General features: G+C 42.6%; 1 protein-coding gene across 1 annotated transcript in view; it reads left to right on the top strand.

Annotated features, from left to right (window-relative positions):
• The window catches only part of IPMK (inositol polyphosphate multikinase), an 86,682-nt gene that overhangs the window by 20,335 nt on the left and 52,429 nt on the right, over positions 1–13,918 (top strand). The window contains exons 2-4 of the mRNA XM_077454161.1: positions 5,235–5,320; positions 12,091–12,187; positions 12,576–12,748. Coding sequence (XP_077310287.1) covers positions 5,235–5,320; positions 12,091–12,187; positions 12,576–12,748 — 356 coding nt within the window. The remainder of the gene's footprint in view (positions 1–5,234; positions 5,321–12,090; positions 12,188–12,575; positions 12,749–13,918) is intronic.

Raw genomic sequence — 13,918 nt, 5'->3', positions numbered from 1 at the left:
TCTCTGCACTGAATCCAGGAAATGCTTTAAGATCGGGAGGGGGTAGAATCACAATCTCGATTCTTTAATGATGGTGCAGCTCCAATATATAGCATATACAATCAGGACACAAGTCATATTGTAATTGAATGTTAAAAATTTTAGCTTTCCTTTTCAATATGCAGCTCTGTAATTTTCTGTGAAATGCAATATGGCCATCTGTAGGAGTTCTGTATACAGAACCCCCCCCCCCCCCCCCCCAAAAAAAAACATTTCCTGCTTGTGTGACTCACTGATTTTCCCAGAAGCCTGCCTCTGATACAAGTGACATCCGGCACCCCCTGCAATATAAATGTTTTTTTTTTATGTGAAATACTCCCAATAGGAATGTTTGTCTAAAGGTATGCAGGCCTGCAGTTTTCCTCATTAGAGCCCTGCAGGTGCAGCAGATTAATTTTTCCACATGGACACAGACATGCATGGTGATCTCTTTAGCAACAGGTAGGAATCTGAAACTAAGTTTAACCGATTCCTGACCAGGGCACAACAATGTACACTGGCACAGGTGGGCAAAAGAGTACCCATGCATCCCTCTGTCATAGCCACGGGAGCAGGTCCCACGGACTCTGTCTGCTGGTGACCCACAATCGAGGAGAGACAGTACATTGAACTGCCTATGTAAACATGGCATTTCCCTGTTCTGACATGACAAAGATCCACTGCTCCCTGTTGTGTCCTAGGCAGCCCATCACCTACAGTTAGAACACACTGAGGGAACACAGTTAACCTCTTGATTGCTCCCTAGTGTTTAACCCCTTCCCTGCCAGTGACATTTATACAACAATCAGTGGCTATTGTTAGCTCTGATCGCTGTATAATGGTTCCCAAAAAGTGTCAGATCTAACTGCTGCAATGTCACAGTCCCGATAATTGCAGATCACCGCTATTGGTAGTAAAAAAAAAATTATTAGAATACAAAATAAGGTATTTTTAGACTCTATAAGTTTTGCACAAACCAATATATGCTTATTGCATGTGTGGTGTGTTATTATTGAAGAAAAAAAAAATTAAGTGCAATTGATAAACGGGGACAAAATACAGACTTGAAAATCGAGCAGCCTTGGAGTGCCTTTCTTTGAAACGATCATAAACATAGGACTTTTGAAAGACAGACAGAAACAGAGCAATCTTAACATAAAATTAGTTTTGGCAGGAGTGCCAATTAACCAAACCATATAACATAAGCAGAAAAAAATAAGTCTTTCTCCCACTGTAGGGTCAAGAAATACATCTCCAATCAACTAGGGACCGATTTGTAGATTGTCCCATCAAGCTACCTTATTTTATAACATTAGGAATGACCTTCACAGGGAGAAAGAGGTTGTAAGGAATGGGGGGGGGGGGGGGGGAGAGAGAGAGAGAAGAGAGGTCAAAGAGAACCGCTGTATAGATTTCTACTAATGTTGTCATAAGGGTATATGTTCTGTCATGCATCTTGCAGTTAAAGCGGAGGTCCACCCTAAAGTGGACCTTCCGCTCATCGGAACCCTTCCCCCCCCCCCCCCTCCGGTGCCACAATCGGCACCTTTCGGGGGGGAGGGGGGTGCAGTTACCTGGATAATCCAGGTAACTGCACCCACTTCCGGGATAGCTCTCTGCGGAAAGGGGCGTAACTTACGCCCCTTTCCGCAAGTGCCCGCCCCTTCCCGCAAGTGCCCCGCTGCCTGCTGGGAAACACACAGATCCCAGAGGCAGTGGGGAGCGTCCTTATTGCGCAGCGCGATTCGCGCATGCGCAGTAGGGAACCGGGAAATGAAGCCGAAAGGCTCAATTTCCTAAATCCCATACCCAAGATGGCGGCGGCAGGACCCGACAGGCGACCTAGAGATCGGCTTCGGGTGCCGACATCGCGGGCGCGCTGGACAGGTAAGTGTCACTATTTTAAAAGTCAGCAGCTGCAGTATTTGTAGCTGCTGGCTTTAAAAAAAAAAAAAACGCGGAGTCCCGGTGGACTCCCGCTTTAACAATAACTATTGTGTGTTCATTATTGTGTTAATGAAACGTATAAATATGTAGTAGAATATATATCGGCTTAAAGTGAGGAAGTAATTGTGTGTGTATGTAATTTCAAGTCATACCACAGATTTTCAGTAGGGTTTAAGTCTGGACTCTGACTAGGCCATGCAATGTCATTCGCCTTTTTTCTCCTTCAACCACAGTGTGGTCATTTTTGCTGTGTGCTTTGGGCCATTGTCATGTTGGAAGGATAACCTCCTTCCCATTGACAGCAGATTTTCCTCAAGAATTCTGAATTTTACCCCATCCATTTTTGCTTCTATCTTGACAAGTGACCAGTTCCTGATACAGAGAAACGCCCCCATAACAGGATATTGCCATTTCCATGCTTTACTGTAGGAATGTTATTATTTGGCCTTATGTCATGCACAATTAAAAAGTTGCCTTTATGACCTCCAGCTGGCATATTTTCTCCCTCTCTCCCTTTTGAGCAATTTAGACAGACATCCCATAAAACACTTTGTTACTCTATTTCTCCTTGACTGAGTTGGAGATTAAAAAGGAACATCTGTTTCTGAAAAAATGGGAAGGTGATCTTGACACTTAAAGTACATTCACACAGGGGCAACACCACTTGCAGCGCAACTTGGACACAACTTGAGTATGAATCACAGCGAGACTTGGGGCGACTTACAACATGACTTCAGGTCGCCGCCAGGCGACTTTAGCTGTAACCAATCACATAATAATCAGCTCTCGAGGGGGAACGCCACGCCAAATTTTAAATAAAAAAAAACTGCATAGGTTCCCCTCCAAGAGCATACCAGGCCCTTAGGTCTGGTATGGATTAAGGGGAACCCTCCCTACGCCAAAACAACGAAAAATCCGACTTCTCCGGCCTCTCCTCCCCGGTGTCCGGTTCTTCTGCCTGCTCCTCCACTATCTTCTTCCAGCTCTTTTGCTAGCGTTGGCCTGGTCTTCATAGTAGTCTTCCCTCTTCTCTTCCTCCGATGTTGACATGATGCCCTCTCCCACTGTAATGCCACGTGAGTGGTGTGCAACGACTTATAAGGGCTGGTGACCCCGCCCCTTATGACATCACCGTCCCGGGGCATGCTGGGACTGTGATGTCATAAGTGGCAGGTTCACCGGGTGACATCACCCGGTGACCACGCCCCATGCCTATATAAGTCGCTGCACACTGCTCACGCGGCATCACAGTGGCAGGGGCCGTCATGTCGACATCGGAGGAAGAGAGTAGAGGGAGGCAGACGATGCAGAAGAACGGGCCAATGCTGGAAGAAGATGGTGGAGGAGCCAGCGCAAGAAGCCCCCCGGAGCTGCCCAATTACTTTAAAAATCTGTGTGGTGTGTTTTTTTTATTTTATTTTTTGCCTCAGGTGAATGGGCAGGGGTATGATGTACCCCATACTCATTCACATAGGGTGGGGGGCTGGGATCTGGGGGCCTCCTTATTAAAGGGGTCTCCCGGATTCCAATAAGCCCTCCACCCACAGACCCCGGCAACTAACGGCCAGGGCTGTTGGGAAGAGGCCCTTGTTGTCGTTAACATGGGGGCAAGGCGCTTTGGGGTAGGCGGGCAGCAGGGCGACCCCCCCCCATGTTGAGGCCATGCGGCCTGGTACGGTTCGGGGGGGAGCGTTCGCTTGTCCCCACCCCCTTTCCTGACCAACCGGGCTGCATGTACGGATAGGGGTCTGGTATGAATTTTGGGAGACCCCCATACCATTTTTTTTTTTCGGCGTAGGGGGCGGGATTCCCCTTAAAATCCATACTAGACCCAGAACCCATGCCGGGGATTTATTATTAGAGGCAACTTTTTTCTGTAAAGTCGCTTCAGTATAGATGGAGATCTGACTTGGAGGAGACTTCCATTGAATTCTATGGGTACAGGCCGCCTAGAAATCGGATTGAAGTAGTACAGGAACATTTTCTGAAGTCGGAGCGACTGCAGTAGTGTGCGTTAAGAGATCTATTCACCTCCATTGATTTTTATTTATTTTATTCCCCCCCCATGTAGTGCGACTAGGGGCGACTTGCAGTCTGATCCAAAGTTGCCTCTGTGTGAATGGACTCTACGAGCCGGTTCACACAGGGACGACTCAGATCCGACTTCAGGTCGCCTCAAGTCGCGCTACATGTAAAAATCAATGTAAGTGAATAAGAGCCGTCCTAATGCACCCTACTGAAGTCGCTCCGACTTCAGAAAAGGTTCCTGTACTACTTGACTGGTACCCATTGATTTCAATGGAAGTCGCCTCCAAGGGACTGTTCTTTAAAAGATTTGCGTAAATGAGGTTGTACAGATTGTAAGATGTACATGGCTCCCAACTGTTCCTGATTATGAGGGACTGTCCTTTATTTGGAACAGCGTCCCCCTTTCCACCTCATTTGTCCTTCATTTTGGTTTGATCTATTTAGTTGTATATAAAATGCACTTTTTTCCCAGTGCTAAACATTTCATCCAATTTCTAAATGGCTGTATTTTTGTAACTTTAAAAATCCAGTATAATGGAATAGTAGAGGTAAAAGCGCACTTGTGGATTCAACAAATTTTGTATCCTTTTTAAGGCTTGTCATATGCCTACATACTTTTGCTTATAGGTATACTTCATTCCCATCTCAAAAAATTGGAATTTATGAGATGTACAGTACCTTCATTTGTAATGAAGGACTATTCAATTGTGATATAAATGTTTGGGTTTATTTTCAAATCGGAATACACATCCATTTTAGTTATAGAAAAATGAGGAAAAGTGATATGGGGAGATGGGCACTTCATTCTCATGGAATCTTTCATAAGCTAGGTAGGACCTGTTGCCCAGACTTGCGGGTACCTTTTTTTTTGATCCTTTTTATGGAAGATATCTTGAACCCATAGGTTACAAAAGTTTTATTTTTGTCCCAGACGCCAAGTTTCATTTTTGAGCCGAATACAGGATATGCATAGAACACCCCCAAATTTAGGAATTTTGTCTTAACACCAAGTCCTTTTTCAATTTGCTTCTGGAGCAGACATACTGTGTATTCATGTCCAAGCTGCATTGATATCATACGTTATCCAATATTGCATGGTTGAGGAATGGAAGTCAACGTTTCAAGTTCTGAAGGATCATTGTTTGCTTTAATATTATTGGACTGTTATACACTCTCTTTTTTTTTTTTTTTTTTTTTTTTTTTTTTTATAACTTGCATTACAGGAAATATTTCTCTTTTAGGCATATTGCAGCATCCTGATGGGACTGTCCTGAAGCAACTGCAGCCTCCACCACGTGGACCAAGAGAACTGGACTTCTACAACATGGTAATTTCATGCCTTGCTTAACACCCCTTTCACACCAGGGCGTTTTGCAGGCGCTATAGCGTTAGAAATAACGCCTGCAATCCGCCCTAAAGAAGCTGCACCATTGTGTGTAGTGTGAAAGCCCCGGGGGCTTCCGCACTACAGCGGTGCGCTGGCAGGACGTCAGAAAAAAGTCCTGCCAGCAGCTTCTTTGGAGCGGTGTGTTTACCGCTCCTCCACCGCTGCTCCCCATTGAAATCAATGGGGCAGCGCTGTAATAGCGCTGACAAAACACCACTATTGAGGCATATTGTCGGCGGTTTTAACCCTTTCGCTGCCGCTAGCGGGGGTAAAAGCACCCCGCTAGCGCCCGAAATGCGCCGCAAATCCGGAGGTAAAATGCCGCTAAAAATAGTAAATTGCTCTTGACTACGTTTTTTAGTAGTTCAAAATACATTTAGCATACAGTATAAAGTGGAAGTCGGCAAAGTATAAAATAACTTGTATAATGCGGTTTGTAACTAACTTTACCAAAAGCAGTTTTGTACGCCTCGCCTTCATAGTTTTATTACCCTTTACTCCATTACTTTTCTGCTTTAACACATTTTAACCGCCTCACGCCAATATACGTCGGCAGAAGGGCATGTAAAGGCAGAATCGCATAACTGTATGTTGCCCTTTAAGAGGTGGCGGGGGCGTGTGCCTGCAGGATGTGGAGAGGGGGAGATGCTAAAGTAAACAAGCATCGCCCTGTTCTGCCTAGCAACAGTGACACTGATCTCCCCCCAGTTAGCAACACACCCTAGGACACACTTAAACCCCTACACTGCCACCTAGTGGTTAGCTCCTTCACTGCCAGTGTCATTTACACAGGAATCGGTGCATTTGTATAGCACTGATTGCTTTATAAATGACAATGGTTCCGAAAATGTCAGAAACGGCTCGTGTCCGCCATAATGTCGCAGTCATGATAAAAATCGCAGATCGCCGCCATTTAAAAAAATATATTAATAAAAATTCCATAAAGCTATCCCCTATTTTGTAAACGCTATAACTTTTGTGCAAACAAATCAATATTTGCTTATGGCGCTTTTTTATTTTATTTTTTTTTAACCAAAAATATGTAGAGAAATAAGTATCTGCCTAAACTGAGGGAAAAAATTTTTTATTTATCTTTCGGGGATGTTTATTATAGCAAAAAGTAAAAAAAAGCGTGTTTGTATTTTTTTTTTTCAAAATTTTGTCTTGTTTTATTTTTTTAATAGCGCAAAAAATAAAAACCGCAGGGGTGATCAAATACCACCAAAAGAGAGCTCTATTTGTGGGAAAAGTACATTTCGTTTGGGAGCCACGTCGCATGACCACGCAACTGTCAGTTAAAGCAACGCAGTGCCAAATCGCAAAAAGTGCTCTTGTCAGGAAGGGGGTAAATTCTTCCAGGGCTGAAGTGGTTAATGTACAGCAGTGGAGCACAATGTGAATGGTGGCCAAAATCTTAGTGACAAGCAACTCCAGCTTAAAACCTTCCCGCCTGGCCTATATTATAAATGACTGCCGGGCAGGACTGCACGGCTGTTCTGGCATGTCATATGAAGTTGTCCCAGAATGCACCGCTCAGCAACATGATCTGTCACCGGCTGTGGCCAGCAAACAATTGACTGTTCACTGCACCGGCCTGCTGCCAGTGTAATGTGATCGCTCTGACCAATCGCAGCACATCACATGACCATTGTAAAAAAAATGGATGGCTTCCTTTCATGCCCCCATTGCATACAATTGTGTTGCTATCTGTGATTTGTAACCTTGATCAGAGTAGACAGGCAAACCACAGCCCATCTGAAACCATGTGATTTAGCTTTGACCAATTGCAACAGACACTGACCCAGTTTAATTCTGTAGAAATTGTTGCTTATATCGATGAAATTGATGCAGGCTATGCAATCATAGTGTGTATAAAAAATACTGATCCCTTTCCCCAGAGTAGTACAGTGTTACTATAGTAACACTATTTCTCTGGTCTCGATGTTTAGAAAAAAGTAATTTAAGAAAAATGTATTTTTTGATATTTTTTTTTCATACTGTCACCAGTCGGTGTCCATGATCACCGCCACACCAGTTTTATATAATGGTGCTGAACTGCACTGCTGACCATATGTAAATGTATTTTTCCAAATGGTGACAAAAAATTACAACTTCAAAAAATTCACCATGTCTTACTAAATATCTTGGTATCATTTGAGGGTACTTGACATTTTTGGGCCTCAAGAAATAAGGTGCCAGTATCTCATAGATGTGTAACTTTCCTACACACTAAATAATAAACAATTATTTTTTTGTTCACCCAAGAAATGTAGCAGAATAAAATTTAACCTACCTTTTTTTTTTTTTTTTTTTTTTTTTTTTTTTTGTTGTTGTTTGGCAAGAAAAACCCGATGGTGATTGTGTGAAAAAGAGAACATTTCATGTGTACAGTGTTGCATGACCGTGCAATTGTCGCTCAATGTAACCGCTGAAAGTTGAAAATTTGCCTGGTCAGGAAGGGGGTAAAAGTGCCCGTTTTTATTGACGTGGTAATATGAATAAAAGTGGTTAGCCCTCCCGAAAATTTTAGGCCAGCTTGCATTCAGCAGCAGTCTACTGTCCCTAACTGCAGGTAATCGCTGGCTTTGTTCAGGCTCAGTGACCACAGCTGTCTGCTTCCACCCACCTGCACGTTCAGCCACTGAAATCAGCTAGATTCCTGCAGCAGCTGGAACATTTCAGGTGAAATAAGTACAAGAAAGGAGGCTGTACTAATATGAAATACTAAAGCTAAGGCAGTAGTACAGCTTTAAGGGCATTATAGCTCTTCCTATGTTGCACCTTGTGTATTTCTTGCATAAAATGTGCATTGCCCATGTAGCTTCATGATTACATTTGTTGGGCTGTACTAAGTCTAGCGTAAAGCTTCACATTTCGGTACCTGAAGATTAAACCTGTGGCATGGCACTGCACCAGTTAATCCACGATCTGTCTTTAGTCTAAGAACTGAAACTTTCAGTGAAGTCTATCCCACAATCCCTGTGTCTTTCAGTCTAGTGCTCTGCAGGCGAAAGCTAGTAATTTGATCTGACACAGGCATAGCAATTAAGGGGGTTCATGTTTCCTCACAGCACTGTCATACATTCTACAAATTTTCTTCTACAACTTTCTTTAGATTTAAGCTGGCCATACACCTATAGTGTATCTGCATATTTTCTATGGTTAGATGGAAAAAGTGCAACAGGTTTCTCCATGTTAGCTAAACTCTGTGGATGGCGGAATCTCCCACTTTTTCCATCTAACCATAGATAATCTCCAGATAATCTATAGGTGTATGGCCAGCTTTACTTTTAACTATGTAGTGCAAGGTCCTGCCTGATTGCATGCACATTAAGGCTGGATTCACACCTATGCATTTTTAGTGCTTTTTGCATTTTGCAGATTTGTACTACAGTCCATTTATCATGGTTTCCTATGGAACACGTTCTGTAGTGCAAATCTGCAAAATGCAAAAAGCACTAAAAATGCATAGGTGTGAATCCAGCCTAAAAGGGTTTAGGTTTGACCTTGTATGTTTTTGGTAAATCTAAAGCAAAAATGTATAGTTTATGGCCAGCCTTGGGATGTAACAGATTCCTGCCACACTGTACAGGCAGTAAATCCACAGTACTACTTTACTTATTGTTACTGTTTCTTATAGTCTCTCCCTGCTGATTGGACAGATAATGCTGATTCATTCAGAGAGGCGGCTGGAAGCAGAGGAGTTGCATAGGAAGCAGCTCCTCTGAGCTAGAAAATGACTGTCGCCTGATTGGCTGCTTGATGTGGCAGATGTCTTGCAAAGTGGCTGTTGTAAATTTGCATGACGAATAATAAAATATTTACAATAATTTGTGTGTTTTGTGGAAACGGGAGAGCACAGACAGGTATAGAATGCAATATCCTCTAATCCAAATTTCCTACAGCAGCTAGGTTTTTCCATAAACGAGCATTAATTGGATCCCAGAACAACGACAAAGTCCGACAGGGTACTTGTAAAATTAATACAATGATCAAAAGCTTTTAGAGTGCCCAGTTTTCCTGGCCTACATTATTTTATTTTGGGTACTTGTATAGCACCGTCAATTTACGCAGCGCTTTACATATATATTGTACATTCACATCAGTCCCTACCCTCAAGGAGCTTACAATCTAAGGTCCCTAACTCGCACTCATAAATGTACTAGGGACAATTTAAATAGGATTGAGTTAATCTACCAGCATGTCTTTGGAGTTTGTAAGGAAACCATAAGAAGCCCGCGCAAGGAGAACATGCAAACTCCAGGCAGGTAGTGTTGTGTTTGGAAATGGAACCAGCAACCCTTTTTACTGTTGGGCAAAAGTGCTATCCACCATCGCCCACATTGGCAAGCATCTATGTCCAATTTAGAATATGCACTTGGGTAGCCACCATGCATGCCATAGTATACTATATTCTAGCTCAGCCCTTCCATAATATTTCCTTATCTTAAACGCTAAAACTTTCTCCAGAAATACCAGTGGCTGAGCCTAGAGGGGATTCGGATTGGTCGACCAAACACCTTTCAGCTTATTAACCACTTCCCACGCTGCAATGTACCCATGGGTCGCAGGACTTAAGGTTGTTATACTGGGATTATACCTGCAGCTGCTGGCATCATCCCGGTATTGTGTGTTTGTGTTAGCACAAATAGCCACGGGATTGCTTTTACAAGCCCACCCAGTGGGCTTCTGACACCTTCCTGAGCTCTCCTGTCCCACCAGGAAACCTGGAACTGCAGAAGGTGATTCTGCTGCCAATCAGGAGCCAGAATGGCACCGATTTTTCTCTACCTTCTAAGAAACCAGCAGTGACATGTATTTAGTCACTTCCAGTTTCGTTGGTTGTAAATATACTGTTACTAGTTTGAAAAAAGCCTCAATTATTGATATGATACAAAGCTTTTAAGGGCATAGGAGAGATTCAGGGTCTAATAGATCACCACTGATATATTGTATACTTATTTGTTTTTATATGAAAGTCTGACAGAATATCCGACACCTGAAGTTCCACTTAATGTTTCACCTAGCTTTGTTTTTAAATAAAAACATTACCAGACCCTCTTTTGACTTGGGATATTCATTTTATTTTATTGTTGCTTTTGATAGGAACACATCCAACCCTTCAACTCAAAGGGCTCTGTGAGCCAGATTAAAAGTGAGGTAGTTGTGTGCTATTATGCAATACAATGAATTAAAAAAAAAAAAAAAAAACTATGAATAAACTGAGATTGCTGATGTCCTCCCACAAAAAACAGTAAAATATAAATGTGACAGCGCGGCATCAATAGTACAATCAAATAAACAAAACACAATAACAATGTGCAATAAAAGTGTTCAAAGATAAAGTCCATTATAAAGTGATGATTTCTTCTGTTGACATGCAGAGAGACGCAAAGTACTTGTTTACTTCACAGCCTCTGAATGCATAGTGTTCCCACCACCACATGTACAATCCCTCCAAGAAATCCTCACTGGTCCCTGGTAACATCTCTTGGACTCTCAAGACCCAGGTAATCATGCAAATCTGTTAAGGGATCCTCCCACTGTGCTACTTCAGACTTGGATCCAATATAATCCACATTAGCTGCCGGTAGTTTCAACAATATACGGAAAAATAGAAAGTGCCTCCAATAGTACAGTATTCAATGGATTAAAAATTAACCTCTACACTCCAGCTAGTATACAACTCACATTTATTTAAAACATTAAAAGCATAAGTGATGCATCAGAAAGGCCTCTCAGTTGCGACAAGGTTCCACCACCAGGCTCCACCTCTACTAGTTTCACCACCTCACAGGTGGCTTCATCAGGTGGAATGAACACGTGGCTTGTATACTAGCTGGGGTGGAGAGGTTCATTTTTAATCCCTTGGATACTGCAATATTGGAGGCACTTTCTATTTTTGTTGAAACTACTGGCAGCTAATGTGGATTACATTGGATCCAAGTCTGAAGGAGCACAGTGGGTGGGTGCATTATTACCTGGGTCTTGAGAGTCCAACAGAGGTTACCAAGGACCAGCGAGTATTTCCTGGAGAGATTGTTTTTTACAGTGTTTTACCCTCTTTAGGGTCTTGCAAGGAGGTGAGCGAGTAGTACATTTGGTGGTGGGAGCACTATGCATTCAGAGGCTGAAAAGTAAAGAAGTACTTTTGCATCTCTGCATGTTAACGTAAGAAATTATCACTTTATATTGGACTCTATCTGTGAGCCAGATATTTTTAAGATCAGAAAAAATATTGGCCAATGGCAGGTACCCAGGAAAATCAGTTGTGGCAGTTTCATCCTTTACCCCCGTGGGTTTTTTTTTTTTTTTTTTCTCCTTCTCCAGATATCTTTTATGTGCATAATGTGTGCTGACCAGACTGCAGAATTAGAAGCTGTATGCCTGACTTGGATGTGGATTTTGTCCCTCCTTTTTGTCAGAGCCTTCATCTGGCCTGTAATTATTCATTGTGTCTTTTTGAACTGCCGCAGCTGGCAAGATACAAAACTTGAATCAGTAAAATAAGTTTTCTCCATTAGATGCTCATTGAGCACAAAGTTCAGTTCATCGCTACTGTGTGTCTGTGATGTTTGATGTTCCCGGGAAATAAGTATCATAATCCTTCTCTTTAACACTTCACAGATGCTGCCTGTGAAAGGCTCACAGCCAGACATGATTGCAGAATAGTCAATGACATTGTTTTTCCTACTTTTTGTTTTTCACAGGTTTTCTCAAGTGACTGCACAGATTCTAAGCTCCGTGATCTTAGGACGTTTTTGCCAAAATATTTTGGCACATGGTCTCCACCAGGATCTGCAGATGGTATGTGAATGTGTGTATAGTATAGTATAGTACAGGAGTGGGGTGGTGGTTTTGGAGGCTGTTTAGGTAAACGTGGGGATAACCTTTTCTTTGTTAACCAGTGCAATTGCATTGTTCTAATCAGGGAAATTTGCAGGGTCTGTGTCCCTTTTTTAGAAGTTAACCCTTTGGCAGTATCTCGCCAATTAAACTTTTGTTGCAGAGGATGCCTAAAATATGACTAGTATCTTTTTAGTGTAGACTTCTGGGAAAATCAGTGGGCCAATTGCACAAGCAGGAAGTATTTATGGAGGTTTAAAATGTGGTGCACAGATGGTTTTTGGGGCAAATATTTTTATATCAGTCAATTTAGGAACATGCTAATCTATAAAAAAAAAAACTTTTACAGATCTTTATTTAAAACTGGAAGATATAACTAGGAAGTTTAATAAACCATGTATCATGGATGTGAAAATTGGGCAAAAGAGCTATGATCCATATGCGTCTGCTGAGAAGATACAGCAGCAAGTCAGCAAGTATCCTTTGATGGAAGAAATTGGTTTCCTAGTTCTAGGCATGCGGGTAAGTGATGATTTTTATGGCATATCAGATGTTGCTGTTTGCAGAGAAGGGAAGACAAAGACCAAAGAAATTTTTGCCTTCGCTTCTCATGTGTCGCCTGACTTTGACCATGGTAAAATCTAGAGGTGCACCGGATAGAAATTTTGGTGCCAAAACCCAAAGTTCAGGATGCACTTGGCCAAAACGAGGGTGTGTGTGTGTGTGTGTGTGTGTGTGTGTGTGTGTGTGTATATTATATACACACACTGGGGATGGAAAGTATTCAGACCCCCATACATTTTTCACTGTTTGTTATATTGCAGCCAATTACTAAAACCATTTAATTTAATTTTCTTTCCTCCTTAATGTACACACAGCACCCCATATTGACAGAAAAATACAGAATTGTTGACATTTTTGTAGATTTATTAAAAAAAGAAAAAATTCAATATCACAAAGTCCTAAGTATTCAGACCCTTTTCTCAGTGTTTAGTAAAAGCCTTCTTTTGATCTAATACAGCCATGAATCTTTTTGGGAAAGATGAAACAAGTTTTTCACACTCTCCAGTTCTGTCAGGTTGGATGGTAAACATTGGTGGACAGCCATTTTTAGCTCTGTCCAGTGATACTCAATTGGGTTTAAAGTGGAGCTCCACCCTAAAGTAGAACTTCCTCTCATTGGAACCTTCCCCCCCCCCCCCCCTCCGGCGCCCCATTTGGCACCTTTCAGGGGGTAGGGGGTGCACATACCTGTATAGTACAGGTATTTGTACCCACTTCCGGCATAGATATCAGCAGAATCTGCGGATATTTACGCCACTTCCTGCGGGTCCCCCGCTGTCTGCTGGGAAACAAATGGATCCCAGAGACAGCGGGGACCATCCTTATTGCGCAGTGTGACTCGCGCATCCGCAGTAGGGAACTGAAGCCCCAAGGCTCCACTTCCTGATTCCAATACCCAAGATGGCGGTGGCAGCACCTGAGAGCCGATCGGCTTCGGGTGCCGACATCGCGGGCGCACTGGGCGGCTAAGTGTCCTTATTTTATAAGTCAGCAGCTGCAGTATTTGTAGCTGCTGACTTTAAAAAAAAATAAAAATAAATAAACGGCGGAACTCCCACTTTAAGTCAGGGCTCTGGCTGGGCCATTTAAGAACAGTCACGGAGTTGTTGTGAAGCCACTCCTTCGTTA

This window comes from Lithobates pipiens, unplaced genomic scaffold (assembly GCF_037356315.1).
Source record: "Lithobates pipiens isolate NorthernLeopardFrog02 unplaced genomic scaffold, aLitPip1_a1.2 Scaffold_25, whole genome shotgun sequence".
Lineage (NCBI taxonomy): Eukaryota > Metazoa > Chordata > Amphibia > Anura > Ranidae > Lithobates > Lithobates pipiens.
The sequence above is the reverse complement of the archived record's forward strand: the minus strand, read 5'-3'. Positions and strand labels throughout refer to the sequence as shown.